Source organism: Artemia franciscana, chromosome 6 (genome assembly GCF_032884065.1).
Source record: "Artemia franciscana chromosome 6, ASM3288406v1, whole genome shotgun sequence".
Classification (NCBI taxonomy): Eukaryota; Metazoa; Arthropoda; class Branchiopoda; order Anostraca; family Artemiidae; genus Artemia; species Artemia franciscana.
Window position 1 is genome coordinate 16,188,192 of NC_088868.1, and position 20,742 is coordinate 16,208,933.

Sequence of the window (20,742 nt, forward strand, 5' to 3'; positions counted from 1 at the left end):
AAATGTTTACATCCCTTATTTTCTAACAGCTCTTCTGTGAAATTATCAAAAGATGAGCTGTACCCTAAGGTGATGGGTGTTATAGAATGTTGGTTATATCCCTAGTGTCATTTTGTCTTATTTATTAGTCCATGGATGTTTTAACTTAGTCCCATTTTGCAGGTACAAAAATGAGGTAATGCTTCTTCCCGGGTCTCGAATTTCTATAAAAGAGGACGACAAAGGGAGGTCCATCCTACGCTTCGAGTCAGCTATGTCTCAAGACGTGGGAATATACAAAGTCGTTGCTCGGAACGATAGTGGACAGGTACGACTAGTGCAATATTCCCTTGTGTATTTTTACCCTAGCCATGCTAGGGGAAATTAATACATATTTTCTAAGCCATCAGTAGATCATTGGTCTTTAGAAAATAACCATAATTTTGTGTGAAATCCAATTTTTTTGGTAATAATTCATTGTTGTCGTAATGCAATATACCGAATTTCCAACTTTAAATCAACTACCGAATTTCCAACTTTAAATCAACTCTTGTAATGAAATTTTAATTGACTTTTGTTAAGTAAAGAAAATATTAATGTAGATTTTGAGAACTATAATAGCTTGGCCAAAGAACACGTGCAGTTATTCATGAAATGGAAATACTTGACTTGAGTCAACCAGGATGTCGTAGAGAACGATGAGGACCAGGGGCCTCCAGGTTGACCTATCACTTGCCTTGCTCTTGACTTCTTCGTCTGGGATGTAGGCTTCGGCAAGGAGTTCATTGGCCCTTTACATAAAAACGAACGCAGGCCCAAACCTTAGAAAGGGGATGTGAAACACGAAAAAGGAGTATTTATGGCCACACTACACCAAATTTATTAGGTGAGGGGAAGGTTATTTAAATATATTTCCATCCAGCCCTGGAAGGATGGCCAAAAAGCAGTATTTTCAAAATCTGTCATCCTTCACTGACAAAATCCGACCTAAATGGTTTAAAATCTCTGTATTTAACTTTGGAACGTGAAAACAAAACACATTTTCGTACAGATTAATGTCTGATATGCAGTCATTTTAAACGTGTACATAAAACTATCCTATATAAAACATGTACATAAAAAAGATTAAAAAGTTCTTTGGAAAACATGTAGCATATCCCTCCCCCACCCCCAGCCTTGTGAAGTGACCATGTTGTAGAGACATAATTTTTTAAGGGGGGAGGAGGAAGCATAGGATTGCCTTAAGTAAAAAAACATACTTTCATGCATAAAGTTTTAAAATTTTCTTGGGAGCTTATTCAGATCAATGCTGAGGGGGATTTACCTTCCTAAACTCGATTGATTTGAAGGAATATATTTAGAATAAGCATAGATTCTTAACTGATGACAAATTTCTTACTATTGGCGAAACTTTTTTAATGTGACAAAGTAACATTATTATTTATATTCAGAAATGGAAGGGTGTAGAGTCAAGCATTACCTGAAGATTCGTTCTTAAATATGCCAGGCACAAACTGCAAGAGAGTAAGATCCTCCTCCACCTTTCGATGGGTGATGAACTACTTAAGATCTGCAATCGACCACGACAGATTGACATCATTATCCCTGTTCACAGGAAAGACTGACTCAGGAGATATCCTGCGACGACATCATACACACTTGCGACTGAAAAAAAAGCAAGAAGGAAGAATTTTTAAATTGTCTTTGAAGATAAAAACTCCTTTTTACAAAATAACGTATTAAGTGTCCGTGTGTTGCTATCTACTTGGAATAAACTATCTGGAATATCTATCTGGAATAAATTTATTTCTAATGTACATATACACATTGTTATACATAGTAGATAGTACATGTGTTGCATAAACTTATTTCAATACCTTTTGAATACACTTGTTTTATATACTTAAACTAATAAACAGAGACTTAAACTTAGTCCATAGACTTAAGACTTCTAAAGACTTAAATACTTCTATAGACTTAAACTTATTCTAAAGACTTGGGAATAAACTTCTGACTACAAACACATAAACAATATAAAATATATAAACAATATAAAACAAAATAAAAAATTCCTTTTCGGCTTCTTTAATTTACTTTGATTTAAAAAAAGAAAAGCCTAACAACTCGTTTTTTCTTGTGTTTTAGAAATCATTTCATTCCAGCCTTATCCAACAGGAGATTAAGTAGCGAACAGCACAATTTGTAACTAATGACCAATAAACTTTGACTCGTAGACTTTTAACATTGCCAATGGGTTGAACAGAAGGTCAAAAAAACAATGAGGAAGAATTTTTCAATTGGCTTTGAAAATAGTTCCTTTTTACAAAATAATGTATAATGCGTACATGTGCTGCTATCTACCTGAAATAAACTATCTGGAATAAAATTATTTCCAATGTACATGTGTCATTGTTTTACATGTTGTACATGGTAGATAGTACGTTTGTTTCTATCTACCAATGGAAAAAACTAGTTTCCAATACCTTTTCAGCTTGTTGAATTTACTTAATACCCCCAACGTACAAATACTTGATTCTCAAATTATTATCATAAGTGATGATACTTTGTGAAAAAATAAAAATTTTCATTATTAAGATTATTCTCTTACGGAAAATTGACCATCCCTCTAATGGTATGAATACGGAACGGCAGAGCGCTTGGGCCTAGAAGCGTTAAGGCTTTGAATTCAGCCCTGTGTAGAGTATCTCTCCGGAATAAGATTAAAGTTTTCCTGAAATTGCTAGGTAAAATCGTGCTTTTCCTAAAATCGTTAAAATTACTTTCAAATTGTCATAAACTTTTTTTATTGTTTTAAATATCATTTTGTGTAACTTTATCATGGTCGACAAATTCTAGAGAATCTTCTACCCATCTCTCTTCAACTCTTCCATTACTTACCACCAATTGAGGCATCAATTCTATCTTTAATTGGGAAAACTCCCGAGTTATAATTCCCTCTAAATTTTTTAGTATGCCAATACATTTTTTACTATTGTGCCGGGCCGCATATTACAGATTTTCGGCAATTATATTCATGATGTCCACTTCAAACCTCCTTTACTGATGTTTTAATGCTCTCTCTACTTTTCTTACATTCCTCTTATTCTAATATAACATATCACTCAAATGCTCTTTGCGCAAACCCCTCCTTTTTCTACCAATCTTCAAGTGTTTTCCTTAACATTTCTTGCTGCTTTTCTAAGCTTGCTCCTTAAGACACCATCTACTACTTTACAAACTATTTTCTTAAAATTATTCCATCCATCTTCCATCGTTCTTATAACCTATCTTATAAAAAGACTGAATTAAAGTTTTTCTGAAATCAGTGGGTGCTTCACTCCTATTGGATATGAATCCAACCAATTTATCCATTTTGTTTCTGTATTGCCTCTTTTTTGTGCTCCCATATCCTCTATAAGTTCCTTCTTCCAAATTTCAATAGGAAAACCATTTAAACTAAAATGAATACAAAGCATTTTGAAGTTGGACGGAATTGAATTAGGATACCCAAAACCACGCCAACAAATTGTGTTTCTGTTTCTGTGTTCCATTCTGTGTTGCCTCTTTCTTGTGCTCCCATATCCTGTTTCAGTTTCTTCTTCCAAATTTCAATAGGACAACCATTTAAACTAAAATGAATACAAAGCATTTTGAAGTTGGACGGTATTGAATTAGGATACCTAAAACTAGGCCAACAAATTTTGTTTTCCCGATTAGATTAAACTTACAGAGCATATTTTAAGGAAATATGGGGACTTAATGAAGTCAAAAGGTATTGAAAAGTAGCTGAATTGATTCGTGACGATCCACATAGGCTCAAATCTATTTTTTCTTGTATAACCCAAAAGCTTTCGGTTCATAATTGAATGAGCCTTTTCCGAAATTTCTACGACAGCTCCTTTCGTATGCAGTGGTCTTGAAAAGAAAAATATTAACCTCGGTACCGATAGCCAATCCTGAGATTTTGCAAGTACATCCTTTTGAAATCGTTGATGCACATAGTGTCTTTGATTTGGTTCTAAATCATCCTCGACATTCCCTAAAAGTTTCAAATTAATACATTTAGCCTTTTTGAATGCCCAGGATCAAACATGTTCCCCTTTCCCAACAATAAAATCTATTTGTAAACAATGGGCAACTTGCAAAGTCTTACGCTCTCGCTGAAGGGGGCTGTTTACGTCACGTCATCTCTATAGGCATAGTTTTCGGACAGTTCGACGCTTGTGAATAGAATGTACTACTATGATTAGTGCCTTGCACTCTTTAGTTGCAAATTGAGCAACTAGGACTTCCCAACCTAAGCAAGACTTAGAAGCTTCCATATTTATCCTGAACCCTACTCCCTATCTAATGCACCCAATCCTTCTTGCCTGAGCAAATAAATTCTACATCCCTTAATTTCATGTTACCTACCCCTTGGGAGATGAGTTTTTAAAATTCCTAGTAAATCCACATCACACCATCTGAATTCTTCGGTCAAAATGTCAATAAGATCGTTGTTTCTCGACGTCGTAGCGTGCCAAATTGTATTTTTGTATCTTTCATCTTTGAACAAGTAATAATTATGCATATGTATTTTCTCGAAAATAACCCAATGATCTTTCTGAAAATTGGCGCACAAACATTTTCTGACCTGAAACAAACGATCTAAATTAAGTCATAACTTTGGGCATTTTTTCCCAGGGTGATCGTATGGAACCTAATGGTTCTATAAGATGACGTCAAGATATCATGCGAAATTCCCCTTAAAAATTGTGGTTTATTCCTTACAAGGCTTTGGAGTTGTAATAATGACTAATTTGTATAAATCAAGATAGCATAGGAGGAGGTGCAAAAGATTTCTTTCAGTCGATCGTTCTGAAGTAAACGTCCAGAGCATTAGTGAATTACAACGGAAAGATTTTTTTTAATCAGGTTGCTGGTTTCCCAGCCCATGACTTAAAACTAAAAAATGCCATGATAAATATGCTAAGGGGTAATTTAGATAATTCAGCGGAGTTGCACAGCATAATAGTCAAAATAGTTACTGCATTGCATAGCAACGGACTTAAAGCAAAAATAATTACTGGGGAAAAATCTGGAAAAGAAACTCACATTCCTCCGGTTGGGCCTGACAGAACAACGACGTCAACAACAGGTGTATGGAGGTAAACCTTTGCACACCTGTCTTTAAATCACGGCATGTTATCCAAAGCATTTTCTTGTATTAAACCACAAAATAGCTCGAAAGTTCTGCTACCACCTCAAAATGAACATCGGACGTATAATGTTGTGTGGAAGCACTAAACGCTCCCCACAAAACTTCTATTGAACTTTTTAAAAATGGTGTCAATGACTTGTCAATTTCAGCCTCACTTTCCACTTTCATTTGAAATCTCATTTAATCACTTCATAAATTCATAATAATATGTCTCAGGTCTAAGGGCTTCACAAGGTATTAGTTGTAACAAACAATTTTTACCTCTGATGAAACGCAGATAGCTGTTTCTTGTTAGTGGGATTTCACGAAGTTGAAAAAAAATTCCGTAAATACTATGAAAATGCATGCCGAAGTTTTTGATAGATCTGCCGCATAAAATGTTTGTTTTCCTTATTCTAAATTTAGTATAGGTATTAAATAAACTCACGAGACTTGCAATTTTATTGAAAGAATTCAATATATTCTAGTGGCTATTCTCCTTTTGTAGGTGACAGCCAGAGCCCGTCTGGTGATTGGAGATTTGCCAAGTCAACCTGATTCTCCAGACGTCTCCTGCTATTCTGATACGGAGGTACTTCTTAAATGGAAAGTCCCGAAAGATGATGGAAACTCTCCAATTCTCTGCTATAATTTACAATATAGAGGAACTGGTAAGACTATTATCATGATACTTACCATGCTACTGAGATGGGTGTTATTTCATTTTCAGACTTATTATTTCTTTCAAGAGCGATGTCTTTTCTGTCCACGTCTTTGGGCAAATAATTTTAGTTTAAACGCACAGGGTACCACAAACAAGCTGAATTCATTTATATAAGTTTCGATTTTGCAGGATAAGAAAACAATATTATAACTTCAGCAAAAACTTATTTTATCTATTTTATTGGAGAGACAAGTGAAAATATTTGAATTTCATCTTTAAAATTTAAAACAATTAAACGCTGAAACTACTGCATTCAGAGGCGAGCCTTAAGTCATTCATGAGTGTAGTCAGCTGATATTTTGTATTTTTTCTTTAGTATAAATAGCACTGAATGGAAAATTCTCGAAAGCTCTTGGTCTCTGTGATTTCTACTGTATATGTTAGAAAAACAAAGTGCGGGGAGAAATGGCTGGAGGTAAGGAGCTCTCTTCCCGCCCTGAAAACTTAAGAATATCATAAATATGCAGTATTTGATTCTAGCTCTTATAATTGCTGTATAAAGACTTGTTGTATAATTAGAATCCCCACCTCTCATAATTAATGGAAATGAAGCTATGAAAGGAAATTAGGACAGTAGTGTAGGCTACCCACCAGAAATAGGGAAAATTTCACATGTTATAAACATATTTTTAATGTCATAATACGGTTGCTAAAAGACGGCTTTCTATAATTGCTACCCCTCTCTCCATGAAAAGTGAGTTGGAACTCCCCCACAATATTTTTTTGCACTTGGACTGATAAATCCACGGCATGATAAGCATATTTCTTTCCTCTCATATCTTATTTATTCAAAGTTAAAGAATAAATCAAAATTGAAAAAGAAAATCTTAATACTGGAATTCGGCTTCATTACTTTACATACCCACAATGAGGCATATGATCTACGTACCATAATAAGTAGTACAATAGACATAAGTGGATATGTAACCTCCGTAGAAGTTAGTTTTGGTCAAAACAAAAGTTTAGGCATTGTACCCTAAAGCAGGATTGGACGACGGTTTTGGCTGCAGGTCAAAATTATTCAAAATGCAAATATTAAAGGGACTTTAAGGCCAGAGTACACAAAAAAAAGATGAGATTAAAGAACTTATTGACCTAAAAATAATGACAAGAAAAACAAAAATTAAAAAAGAGTAAAACCTTTAAAATGTGCAGTTTATCCATCCTACCCCTCGCCAAGCCTCAAATACGTATGCTCCACTGAAAATACATGTCAACTCATTAAAAGCTTTTAATAAATAGCTCTACGTTTCCTGTACATATGGGAACAAACTACTTCTTTTCTATATCTGAAGGCTACTCGATTCGGGGCTAGAACAGGCATATACACAAGGAGGATCAGCGTTAAGAGCATCCCCCCGCCCTTACAAGAAGTCTATGTATTCGTTCATTTTTTCTCTTAAATAAGAGAAAAAACTATTTTCCCCAATGTAGTTTGATTATTTTTTAGAAACTTTTGCATTGAAAAATTTTCCTTTTTTCCTCAATATTTTTCTCCTGTGTAAGGAAATATAATATAGCTGCAAGTTGTAAAAGTTCGATTTTTCTTTTCAATGTCTTGCATCTTGTCCTCTCCAATTTCTCGGTCCAGGTGCTGCTTGTTCTTTTGTATCAAATATTAAAATTATTGACAATTATCTTATAAAATATGACGATTAACTCAACTATTATAGCTCTTATTGCTTAAAAATAAATTCATACGGTGTGTATTGATATATTTTAGACTTTAGTCACATAGATTTTTTAAGCTATGCATGTTTTTACAGGCGAGACGGAATGGCGCGATGTTGCCAATAACATTGACCATGAGTTCTATTTGGTTCGCGAATTGAAGGGCCTTCATCCCTACATTTTTAGAATATCAGCTCGCAACGCCTTTGGCTGGTCCGAAAAGAGTATACCAAGTGAAACAGTCACGACAAGAGAAACAGGCGCACCACCGGTAAGCTTTTATTTTTGTATCCAAACTCTTAAATCATATCCAACGGATGACCGTGTTTTCTGGAAGCCAACTAGCATTAATTATATTATAGCATTAAAACCCACTAGATTTTAATTAAATTTAAATTCCGATCTTCGTCATTATGACTTTCTTTTAGACGTGTATATCATATGGTGTGACAAATACATTAAAATTAAGCTTTTTAACTTGCAATTGTTTTTTCTTTGTGTATTTATAGTTCACATTAGATTTATTTGGGTTTATTTTTTCTTTTCATGTGTTTTTTAGCGTATATCCGTAGGTGCTTTGTTCTGCGTAATTCTCTTTTGCGGTTCAATTGCTGAATAATAAATTCATCAATTCAACGTTTAATAAACCAAGAACTTTTGTATTTAAAGCGCTGAAAAAAATAGATTTCCAACAAATTTTTCTGCTGGAATTTAAACTAGTAAAAAAAAATCGATTTTTTTTGTTGAAACTGTGATTCGTGTTTAAAGTCCAACAAATTTTTGAAATTACTTTGGTCTATTCTGTATACTTTTTAGTTGAAAAAATGTAATTCTCGACGTAAATAGGTTTGTTTCATCAAAATGGTTCGTATTTTAACAGTAAACTGAAATGTTTTGAACATCATACTGAATGTGACTTTGATCTTATTTAAAGTAATATGTTAAACAGAAATTCAAATCAATTATTGTACTTATAAAAAAAACACCGGAAGCTAAATACATTTTTACTTTGAAATGAGTGGAATATACATACTTCACAGGATAAAATAAGAGTCCTTTCTAGGTCCTTAAGAGCAGAAGTCTAAAATTTGCCGTTTTCGGGTAACAATATTCAAAAATATGGTGGAAATGGACTGTAAGTTTGGGACGAATCGGTCCAATAAAGTCTAAAAAAGGAATTTCGATAAGAATACAGCAACAAGGATTATAATCCAAAACCGCGACATACCCTATGATCAAGCCCTCAAGAAACTGAGTTTATCTCCACTTAAAGTCCGGCTTGAACACCTGATTCAGCAATTTGGAAAATCCGTCCTAGCCAATACGAGCCACCGATCACTACTACCTGAACCAGCCCCTCCCAATAGTCGAACTCAATTACAAAACCAACTTCTACCCCCTAAAGTACGAACTAATCGTTACGCCAACTCATTTGTGCCTTTCTTCGCATCAATTTTCAATGCTGAGTCGTAGTGTGTGATTTTTCTTTAAATGTATGATTTTGTAAAAAAAACTGAATTTAGCCATGCTATGATAGTTTTTAAATCTCTCTCTCTCTCTCTCTCTCTATCTCTCTCTCTCTCTCTCTCTCTCTCTCTCTCTCTCTCTCTCTCTCTCTCTCTCTCTCTCTCTCTCTCTCTCTCTCTCTCTCTCTCATTTTGATTTTCTAAGCCACCTTCCCCATGAAGAATCTTATTATCTCTATGTTCCCCTAAGCGTTGAAGATGTGTGTACATATGTAATAGCCGTACTGCATCTTTTCAGGTACAAATCACTCGTGCAATGCAGTTAACTCTTCAGCAGTTAACAGAGTCTGGAAAGACTATTGAAACTGATCAAGGAAAGTCAATTAGTTTGGATTACAGTGCCGAAACTAATCCAGTGGAGCTGCACGACAATCCTCCCACTGAAGACTATAGTTTCATTGCTGAAATAGCAAGGTATGTTGTATTATGTATCGTCATGTCTATAACTGAAGGATGTACCATAGATTTTACTAAAACCAAAATAAACCCAAGCTGTTTTCAGGAACAGTTTTTTCTGAAGATTTGAACAATGTAAGTTGTGTAAAAATTACAGTCCACAATAATGGACCTCTTTTTAATAGAGGGTTTCTAGAGGATTTGACTAGATTCTTTGACTAAAGGATTCTTGGAACTATATTAGGTGACCATTGTACTAAAAATAGTGAAATGTTTTCGGTTCCAACGATGATCGGTTTCCCCCAACTCTTCCGCAAGTGTAACCAAATAAAGACCCACTAGCTCTGCAATTTTCGAGTTCTAAATTTTTGGATTTTCCAATTGCAATAGCCACTTACAGAATTACCTTGGAGATGAAGTATTGCTAAAGATTTCTTATTAGGAAGACTCACTAATGAAACAGGAAGGGTTAGGATACAATTATTGGTAAAGATATAGTAGGTCAACAATCAGATAGGAAATAGTAGGACGATTCTTTATTCGATGATTTTACCTTAAACTAAGATTGAATCTGAAGCTTACCTATTGGATGGAGACCTACTAAATGACACTTATTTGGGAATCACCGAGTAGATCGAGACCCACAATAGGTATTTTCTTTGGGAATTGCCTGGTGGATAAAAATCCACTGCAGAAATCTCATTGGTGAATAGCCCAATGAAGGCAGTTCCAATAGTATATCATGGGGAATTGTCTAGTGGACAAAGACCCACCAGAGAACACTTACGAGAACAACAAATCAATTTTAGAAAGATTTTATGATACGCCCATTAGTTCCCGGATAAGCAGTATACAATGCATTTAAGAGCCGACCGCGAATCGGTTACAAGTTATATTAGCTTTGAATCAACAGGCCGTCAGTTTCAACTCATAAGCCGTTGCCTTAGCTGTTGGTACGCCAGCAAATTTTCAAAAAGCTAGGGTCTAAATCCATTGGTGCACATAGACCGTTTGAAAGAGGGGAGCAAATTATGTGAGCTAGCTCCAAAATTTAGCTTTAATCCATTAAGCTCCATTTTGAATTAGATAAAGCTTTAATTAGCTCCATCTTATCTTCATAATCATGATTTAACTAGCAATACAAATTTACTCTTAGCTTTCGATTTTTTTACGATTTTGTATCTGTTCCTCATTACGCATTCTAAAAAACTAAGGAATTTCCTCCACAAATTTAAATCTGACCTATTTTCATTTTTAAAGCAAATATCAGACAAAGTTGCTTGGCATTTTTTTTTTTATTTACGGAGTATTTAATCAAAGTTAATGTACAGCATGCCCCAACTCCAAGTAAATCACATCCTATGTTACAGTATAGGCTACTATCTGGACGGGGTTCGTATATCTCAAATTAGTATCTTGTCCGTCAGGTATTAAGATGCTGCATTTCAATTAACTACAAATATTACAACGAAATGACAAAGATTTTTTTTTTCTACTTCAATGACCTTAGTCAAGTTCTTGGTTTAAAGCTCTTGCTCGGCAATGTCACCAGCGTAGATGAAACCAGACGTCAGCGTCGTAAATCATCTCCAGAGTGTTTTGTCCGGGGCAAGGGTTGGAGCTTCTTTGGGGGTTGATGTTCCTGGAAGTGGATGACCGCGGATGACGTCCGTCCACCTTGTGAGTGATCTACCTCTGGGACGTTTCCAACTATTTGCACTTGGGTTGAAGTCAAAGATGCCAATACACCGAGTGAGACTCAAGATGCTCAGATAGGGGGGTGGTAATTTAAAAAACTGAAATTCACTCTTTTGAAAACGTGCATTAATCATGACTAAATATTTTGATAAAAGATTTATAATTTGCTTATTTTTAAAATGATCTGCCCCAATATAAATACTCACGCTATGACCGGCTTTTATGTTGTTCAATTTTTATATATTAAAATAAAACCCACCTTTTTCTTTTCTTTTTTATAGGGGTCAGTTTAGTTTCATCGCAAAATGCGTGCGCAAATCAACTGACACCATTTACACAGCAAAGGCCCTGTCAAGAAACGATGAAGACGCAGCGAAAGCTGAGGTAGAAAAAATGCGAACTCTGCGACACGAGAGAGTTGCCACCCTGATTGAAGCATATACCATGCCTTCACATTATATTATGATTTTGGAAAAACTGCAGGTATGAAGAATATAGTATGTAATTGGACATTCACGGCTTCTGAATAGGTTTTATGAACAATAAATGGGGAACAGCATTGGTAGTGATATAAAAATACAACATTAGACGGAAACTTATCAATTATCCTGCACATGTTAATATTGGTTAGAATGCTATATAAACAGTCTTTTAATAGAGCAAATTCTAAACCATTGCATAGCTTTGGTAGCTTGTAGACTTCTCTGTTACAAGAAGAGGGAGAGTAGTTGTGAGATCAATTTGATTTTGTTATAAGAGGCTGTTAATTTATATCACCTTTTAAAAACACTATTTTTCTTTTGATATACGTTATTTTCATTGCTAGAGTCAAGCGGTAGGTCGTGTTTTTTTAGGACGTGTGGTAATAAATTTCAAGAACTTTGTTTTAAGTCTCAATTTTTTGTAGTAAATTTCTTCCTTTATTATTATTGATTAGAAAGCAAGCTTTTTAAAAGATATTGAAGGGCCAAGACACAACATAAATCGGTGAGAAATTATTCTATATGCAAGGGGGCTGCCATCCCTTTGACCACCACGGTGTTTACGGTAAAGTTTAGTTAGTGACTAAAATTTATATCCCATTAAGGTTCTCTTAGAATGCGTTTTTGGATAAGTTAAGGGGGAGTGGAGTCAAAGTTTAGCAAAAAGAGTCTTAAAACGCGTTTTGGAGCATAGCTGCGCCAGGACCTTCATATGCTGTCTGAAGAAAAAATCTTGAAATGTCTTAAAACGTCTTGAAAAACGCCTTGAAGAAAAATGCCTTAAATAACGTCTCGAAAAAAACATTCATATAAGTATTACGTAACACGCCCGTGATATGGCATCCTAAGTTATAACCGGGGGTTCCCCACTTGACTATCGGGGTGTGAGCTCTAGCAAACCAAGGCACGCGAGATTATGTCATCCTCAATAAATTTGATAGGTCACATGAAATTGCGTCACTCGCAATGATTTTATATAGGTAAACAACCTCCTATTACGTAACAACCAAAGAAAAAACACCTAGTATTACGTAACAACCACAAAAATCTTGAAGAAACACTGCCAAATATCCAATAGCTCAAAAAGTTACTGGCACCGGGATTTGAAGGGGTACTGGCTGGGAGAATCTAGAGCCCCTCCACTACTGTTGTTACAATTGATTGATTATTGTAACTGATCTAAGGGATTTTATCAATGTTGTACGATTTCTGTATAATAACATCATAGCAAAAATTTTGTAAAGAAGTTTTTACGATAACTATGCATACCATATAATGTAGACTAACCACACAGAACGACTATTTGGGTTTTTTATTTATGTAAGTAGTACTACTACTGCTAATTTTCATCGCAGCACCAGCACGCTTGAGACCAGCGAAAGTATGCTTGCTCCCTTTGCTCCTGCTTAGTATGATGAAAATGACTAAAATATCTGGTTGAATATAAATATTATACAATCAAAAGTGCAAATTTGGAAACAAGAGAGAAAAATATTTTCTCTCTTAAAGATATTAAAGTTTTTTAATATGCTTCTTTTAGCAAAATAAGTACTTTCCACCCTGTCAGTACGTTGAGCTCATACATTCTGTTTTTGAAAAATATGGCTTTTCTTAGTATTATTGCTCTTTGTTTAGTTAGTGTTCATAAATTTACATTTTTTGATGATAATTTCTTCTGATATGAATCTTATCAGTTCCTTTTCGTAAATAAAAAACTTAATAAGCATGTGACATTAGATCCCACATAGGTTCTATGCCCTGTCAAAGAGGGGGAGATACAAGCATTGCTTAGACACAAACTCGAGAAACGAAAAAAAAGAGAAAAATAATCTAGATTATATTAGTATCAACTGGTCAAAGATAAAAAAAAAAAACAAAAAAAAAAAAAAAAAAAATGCCCAGTAAAAACTGAAAAGAATCCAGCCTATCCTAGATACACCAAACTAAGAGAAATAAAATTCAGTATAAAGTAGAAACAAAATATAAACTAAAACATTCTTAACAGTATTTTTAAGGTGGCAAACGAATGACACTTACCAGCCACTCCTACATCTTTCCTGTATTCAACTTACAAAATTATTAAAAGGTATTTATTTTAAGACATTGACCTAAAAAACCGCATTAAAAAATTTATCTTGCTTCTATAGAAATTTACCGTAATAATTTTGCAGGACCTAAGACTGTTTGTTTTTTCTAACCATATTCACTTTTAATACAGGGAATGGATGTGCTAACCTACTTATCAAACCTTCATGAATATACGGAACAGATGGTTGCTACAATTGTTAACCAAGTTTTGGATGCTTTACAATATCTGCATTGGAGAGGTTTGGGGTATCTGGATCTCCAATTTGACAACATCGTGCTAACTTCATCAAGAACAGTCGACGTGAAGTTGGTTGATTTTGGATGTGCAGAGCCAGTATCTAAGCTTGGAACACTAGTGAAGCAAAAAGGTCTGCTTGAATACACAGGTATGATTTTGAAAACTGTCTAAGGAATGGTTGGGAGCCTTTACAAGAATGGATAAAGTATTTTGAAGAAAATTTTCACATGCATTTTTCAATTATTTACCATTTTTTTGTATTTTTATGATAGATATCATATGGCAATCGATACTGCTTGTTTTGTATAGCGAGTGAAAAGACAAATTCTAGCCGTTTAAGGGTTCAAGCCGTTTCCAGTCTGTATGGTCCTGTAGAGATTATTACCCTTGTTAGCTTAACTTAATTTTTTAAGGCCTGCATTGTTTTTAGATTTGTCTTTTTTTCCTGCTCTTCTTTTATAAGTTTTGTCATGGTTGTTCAGTTCAACCATAGATATATTCCGTTTGTTGAATAGAAGTGGAAATGCCAGGAAGAGATACATCTCTTTAGTTATAAATTTTTTTAGTGATCTAAAATTATAAATCTCTTAATTGTTATTTTTTTCTCATAAATACGTCTTAGGAGGTAGATAAAGAGACTTTGCTAGACAAGCGTCACTAAGCATCAGCACTGTTTCTGTTTTTCAGATAAATATAAACGAAAAAAAAAAGAAAAAATAAAGAACAGATACAGGTCTGTCGAAAAGTTTCTCCTTTTTGTTCTTTTTTTGGAAAAACAGAAACAGGTTAGATAAAAACTGAAAAGAAGTAAAAACAGAAACAGTGCCGATACTTAGCTGTCTCATTTTTGTTGAATTTTAGAACATTTTGCATTTTCAAAACAAAATGAGTTAAAAAGGTAGGTAAACTTCGCTAGTGGGTCTTTATCAATTGGTCTTATTTATAGAGGCGGTTTTACCTAATAGGAGGAAGGAAAAACTAGTTAAGATAGGCATAAATGATTCTTCAGATTTATCTTATAGACAACCTATCATAATTCTATTAAGCTAAAATGACTGTGAATTATTCAAATGCAATTTTTTCTAATTTTTCTCCCAGTTAGATCTTAAGAAAGGTCTTAAAAAATTTCAAAAGCTTCATTTTTGCTCTTCTGTAAAATGATTTAAATTTGTATTAAGGACTTTTGTTGAGAGCAGTCGTTAACTCGTGATATTTCACACAAAAAAAAAATCATCTCTTTGGCTATTATGGTATAATCAGGATCTAAATTGTTTCAGTCCAAACCTCTTTTGAACAAAACCTATTATGCACAACATTGTCGTCTCTAAGCACCCAGCCATTGACTTTTTGGGGCTATAGTGAAACTATATCTGTAAACCTCGATCAAGAATCAAATCGATTTAATTTACATGTAAGTACTTAGAGATTTTAGAGCCAAAGAACTTCATTCGCCTTTATCTCTGTTAGTTCCTGTTCTTCGATAATAAGGCCTTTGGAACTTTCTCATTATTTCGGAATAAGAATTGATGCTATAAAATGATGAAATATCTTGGTTGCTGAATATTGATAAAGTATTAAGGAGCAATTTAGTCTAAGCATGGGTTCAAATACATCTTGGCACTTATGTTAAACCCTTAGCGGGGTATTGAGGGGAGGGAAGTGGAGTGTTAAAGCCTTTCTCTGAGGGAGAAGAGGCAGGGATACCCCTACCCTCTGTAAATATATCTTATATGATTGATATATGATATATGATATATATATATATATATATATATATATATATATATATATATATATATATATATATATATATATATATATATATATATATATATATATATATATATATATAAATACTAGCTGTTGGGGTAACGCCTCGCGTAACCCTAACACCTAGTTGGTGGGGCGCTTCGCGCCCCCCCAAGCCCCCCCGCGCGTGTAAGTCGTTACGCGCCATTGTAGTTGTGTCCCTGTGTCCCACCTGTGAATAGAGATAGATATAAATATATGTTTTTAACTACGTAAAACATGCGAATATACAACATTCTTCGCTGTCCCATTGTCTGTGAATATAAATAGATTGTCAGGTTTACTGACTCTTGAACATGCAAAATATAATTGTCCATGGGAAAACAATCCGTATTCAGATCTATACCTCATTATTCTAATGATGTGTCCCTGTGTCCCGGTCGTCATTTATATTCCCTGTGTCCCGGTCGTCATTTGTGTCCCGGTGTCCCAGTTTGTAATTTCTCTTTGAGTGTCCCGGTCGTCATTTATATTCCCTGTGTCCCGGTGTCCCGGTCGTCATTTGTGTCCCGGTGTCCCGGTCTGTAATTTCTATTCGAACAATCCCTGTGTCCCGGTCGTCATTTATATATCCCGCCTGTGCCCCCGGCGTCCCCGTTGCAGTTGTGTCCCTGTGTCCCGGTCGTCATTTATATTCCCTGTGTCCCGGTCGTGATTTGTGTCCGGGTGTCCCAGTCTGTAATTTCTCTTTGAGGTTCCCGGTCGTCACTTATATTCCCTCTGTCTCGGTCGTCATTTGTGTCCCAGTCTGTAATTTCTCTTTGAGTGTTTTTTCTTTTTAGTTTTTTTTAGTTTTTTACCTTTTTTCTTTTTTCAGTTTTCTTTTTCTTCTTTATTTTTCAGCGTCTCTATGAAGTACATATCGACGAACCTTTGTTTTTTTTAACTTAAATCTGGTAGGCATTGATGACCTTATCCAAGTCAAAATCCCAAACCCAATCATCATCGCTATCATTTTCAGTTTTGATATGTTTTGACTCTCGCTGTCCAGGTGGATTTTCATCTAACTGCGCGGTTTTGCGTTCTTTAGCCGCAAGCCTGTTTTCTTGCTGTTCTTGTGATTCCTCGGAACGCTTTCTTTTCTTACTTTCTCTAGCAGCAGCAAGTTTTTTGGCATAAACTCTTTGAGCAGCTTCCTCGGCTGTTGCCATTGTAGGTTCTTCAGTCATTTTACAATTAAACATTTTTCCGTGAACAAATGTCTTAAATACCGTTAATGACGTCACCGTCAAAGCAAAAATGGCGACAACTAATTTCATGACGTCAGTCAACACAGAAACATGACGTCACCTGATCCACAGACAGACACACAGACAGACAACTTATTTTTATATATATAGAAGATATATATATTTACTAGCTGTTGGGGTGGCGCTTGGCGCCACCCCAACACCTAGTTGGGGGGGCGCTTCGCGCCCCCCCAAGCCCCCCCGCGCGCGTAAGTCGTTACGCGCCATATTAGTTACGCGCCATTGTAGTTGTGTCCCTGTGTCCCACCTGTGAATATAGATAGATTTATATATGTGTTTCAAACTACGTAAAAATTGCGAATATACAACATTCTTTGCTTTCCCATTGTCTGTCCATATACAAAGCCGTATGTACTAATAATGACGTCATATGCAAACGCTCTTTTTACAAACAAACAAACATGCATACACACAACTCGTTTTTATATAGATAGATAGATAGATAGATATAATACAAATTAACTACGTAAAACTTGTGATTATACAACAGTCTTCGCTGTCCCATTGTCTGTGCGTATAAATAGATTGTCAGGTTTACCGACCCTCAAAGATGCAACATACAATTGTACATTGGTAAAGCAATCTGTATTAAGGTCTATACCGCATTTTTCTAGTGATTGCCCTTGAGCTTTGTTGATGGTGGTTGCAAATGCTAATCGAATTGGGAATTGCAATCTTTTAAATTGAAAAAGCAGATCCGTTGGAATCATGGGAATGCGAGGAATAAGAACAGCCTCACCCTCAGAAGGCACTGATGAAGTACAATTGTAAAAATTTATGATTCTCGCCTGAGAATGGTAGAAGGGACCCTGCTCTATGATAAATTTGCCCTTTTACTTTGAAAGTAGACATAAATTGATCTGGATTTTCGATTTGGGCTCCAAACGACGTCATTTGGAAACATGAGTTGTATTTTCTGATTTTTGACAAAAAACGCTTAGATTCTGACGTAGTTCCAGTAAGGAAAGTCTTCAATGGCTCTGGTGGTGCAGCCAATAGAGGAAGTTTAACTTTTCCTGAGGCGCAACACATTCCCGTTGTTTCACCATTGAATTTCAAGGCCTTGCAATAGGGACAAATTTTAGACATTGTCCCGATTTGAACACATCTACTCAAGCTATAATCATCGACTGGGTTGTACCTGAATGCCAGGCGATAACTTTCAGGTTGCTCTGATTCCTCGGCACGCTTTCTTTTCTTACTTTCTCTATCAGCAGCAAGCCTGATTTCTTGCTGTTCTTGTGATTCCTCGGCACGCTTTCTTTTTTCACTTTCTCTTTTAGCAGCAAGTCTGCTTCCGCGTTGCTCTGGTAGTTCCTCGGCACGCTTTCTGTTCTTTCTTTCTCTATCAGCCTCAAGCCTGTTTCCTTGCTGTTCTTTTGATTCCTCAGCACGCTTTCTGTTCTTTCTTTCTCTATCAGCCTCAAGCCTGTTTCCTTGCTGTTCTTTTGATTCCTCGGCACGCCTTCTTTTTTCACTTTCTCTTTTAGCAGCAAGTCTGCTTTCGCGTTGCTCTGGTAGTTCCTCGGCACGCTTTCTTTTCTGACTTTCTCTATCAGCAGCAAGTTTTTTGGCATAGACTCTTTGAGCATCTTCATCGGCTTTTGCCATGGTAAGTTCATCAGTCATTGTAAACTTAAACATTAATAGATTTCTACGTGAACATATGTCTTAAATATCTTGAATGACGTCACCGTTAAAGCAAAAATGACGACAACTAATTTCATGACGTCAGTCAACACAGAAACATGACGTCACTTGATCCACAGACAGACAACTTATTTTTATATATATAGATATATATATATATATATATATATATATATATATATATATATATTTCTATATATATATAAAAATAAGTTGTCTGTGTGTCTGTCGAGTGACGTCTCTGTCCGCATATGACGTCTGAATTATTTCATCACATACCAATTCAAAAACGAATGTATTCAAGCCGAAGTAGCTCGGTTATATAACTACCTGTGTTGGCGCAGTGGGTTTGACCTTAGCGTGGTAATACGGGACCCAGAGATCGAACCATGCTGCAGGAATGCACTACAGGGCCGACGCAGGGACCTTAGTAGTCATGAAGCGTCGTTAATCCGATACAAACCCAAATACAGTAGCTCAGTTGGTAAAGCGTTATGTTCTAGGTCCGAGAGATTCCAGGTTCAAACCTTGGCTTTAGCATTAATACAAAAGAAGAAAAAAAACTAAAAAAGATAAAAACTACAAAAAAAACTAAAAAGAAAATACTAATAAAACTAAAAAAGCTAAAAAACTAAAAAAAAAACTTAAAACTAAAAAAGCAAAAAAAAAAAACAAAAAAAAAATTAAAAAAGGTAAAAACTACAAAAAAACTAAAAATAAAAAAAAAGAAAAAAAATAAAAAAAGGAAAAAAACTGACAAATAAAGGAGAAAAAGAAACTAAAAAAAATAAAAATAAAAATAAAAAAAATAAAAAAGGTAAATGTATTCAAGCCGAAGTAGCTGAGTTGGTAAAGCGTTATGTTCCAGGTTCTAGGTCCGAGAGGTTCCAGGTTCGAACCTTGGCTTTAGCATTAATACAAAAGAAGAAAAAAACTAAAATAGAAAAAAAACTAAAAAAACAGGTAAAAACTACTAAAAAAACTAAAACAGCTAAAAAACTAAAAAAAAACTAAAAAAAGGTAAAAAACTAAAAAAGAAAAAAAAGAAAAAAAACTAAAAAAGGGTAAAAACAGCAAAAAAACTAAAAAGAAAAAAAAAACTAAAAACTAATAAAAAAACTAAAAACTGAAAAAAAACTTAAAAAGGAAAAAACTGAAAAATAAAGGAGAAAAAGAAAACTAAAAAAAATAAAAATAAAAAAAATAAAAAAGGTAAAAACTACAAAAAAAACTAAAAAAAAGAAGAAAAAAAACTAAAGAGCCAAAAAAGGTAAAAACCAAAAAAAAAATAAAAAGAAAAAAAGAAAAAAAACAAAAAATTTATTCACACAACTACAACGGGGACGCCGGGGGGCACAGGGGGATATATAAATGGCAATGGGGACACAGGTAATGTTTGATTAGGAATAACCATCAACAAAGCTCAAAGGCAAACATTAGAATAATGAGGTCTAGATCTGAATACGGATTGTTTTCCCATGGACAATTATATGTTGCATGTTCAAGAGTCGGTAAGCCTGACAATCTATTTATATGTACAGACAATGGGACAGCGAAGAATGTTGTATGTTCGCAAGTTTTACGTAGTCAAAAACATATATATATATATATATATATATATATATATATATATATATATATATATATATATATATATATATATATATATATTTATATATATATATATATATATATATATATATATATATATATATATATATATATATATATATATATATATATATATATATATATATATATATATATATATATATATATATATATATATATATATATATATATATATATATATATATATATATATATATATATATATATATATATATATATATATATATATGTGTGTGTGTGAGAGTGTGTCGACTGACGTTATGTTTGTCGACTATAAATGACGACTGGGACACAGGGACACAACTACAACGGGGAAGCCGGGGGGCACAGGGGGATATATAAATGACGATGGGGACACAGGAAATGTTTGATTAACAATCACGATCAACCAAGCTCAAGGGCAATCATTAGAATAATGAG

The 20,742-nt window shown here is 34.5% G+C and overlaps 1 protein-coding gene across 1 annotated transcript in view; it reads left to right on the forward strand.

Annotated features, from left to right (window-relative positions):
• LOC136028108 (obscurin-like) overlaps positions 1-20,742 on the forward strand; it is a 45,850-nt gene that overhangs the window by 16,646 nt on the left and 8,462 nt on the right. Inside the window, exons 5-10 of the mRNA XM_065705735.1 lie at positions 163-307; positions 5,667-5,829; positions 7,649-7,824; positions 9,318-9,493; positions 11,455-11,656; positions 13,874-14,129. Of these exons, the coding sequence (XP_065561807.1) occupies positions 163-307; positions 5,667-5,829; positions 7,649-7,824; positions 9,318-9,493; positions 11,455-11,656; positions 13,874-14,129 (1,118 nt within the window). The remainder of the gene's footprint in view (positions 1-162; positions 308-5,666; positions 5,830-7,648; positions 7,825-9,317; positions 9,494-11,454; positions 11,657-13,873; positions 14,130-20,742) is intronic.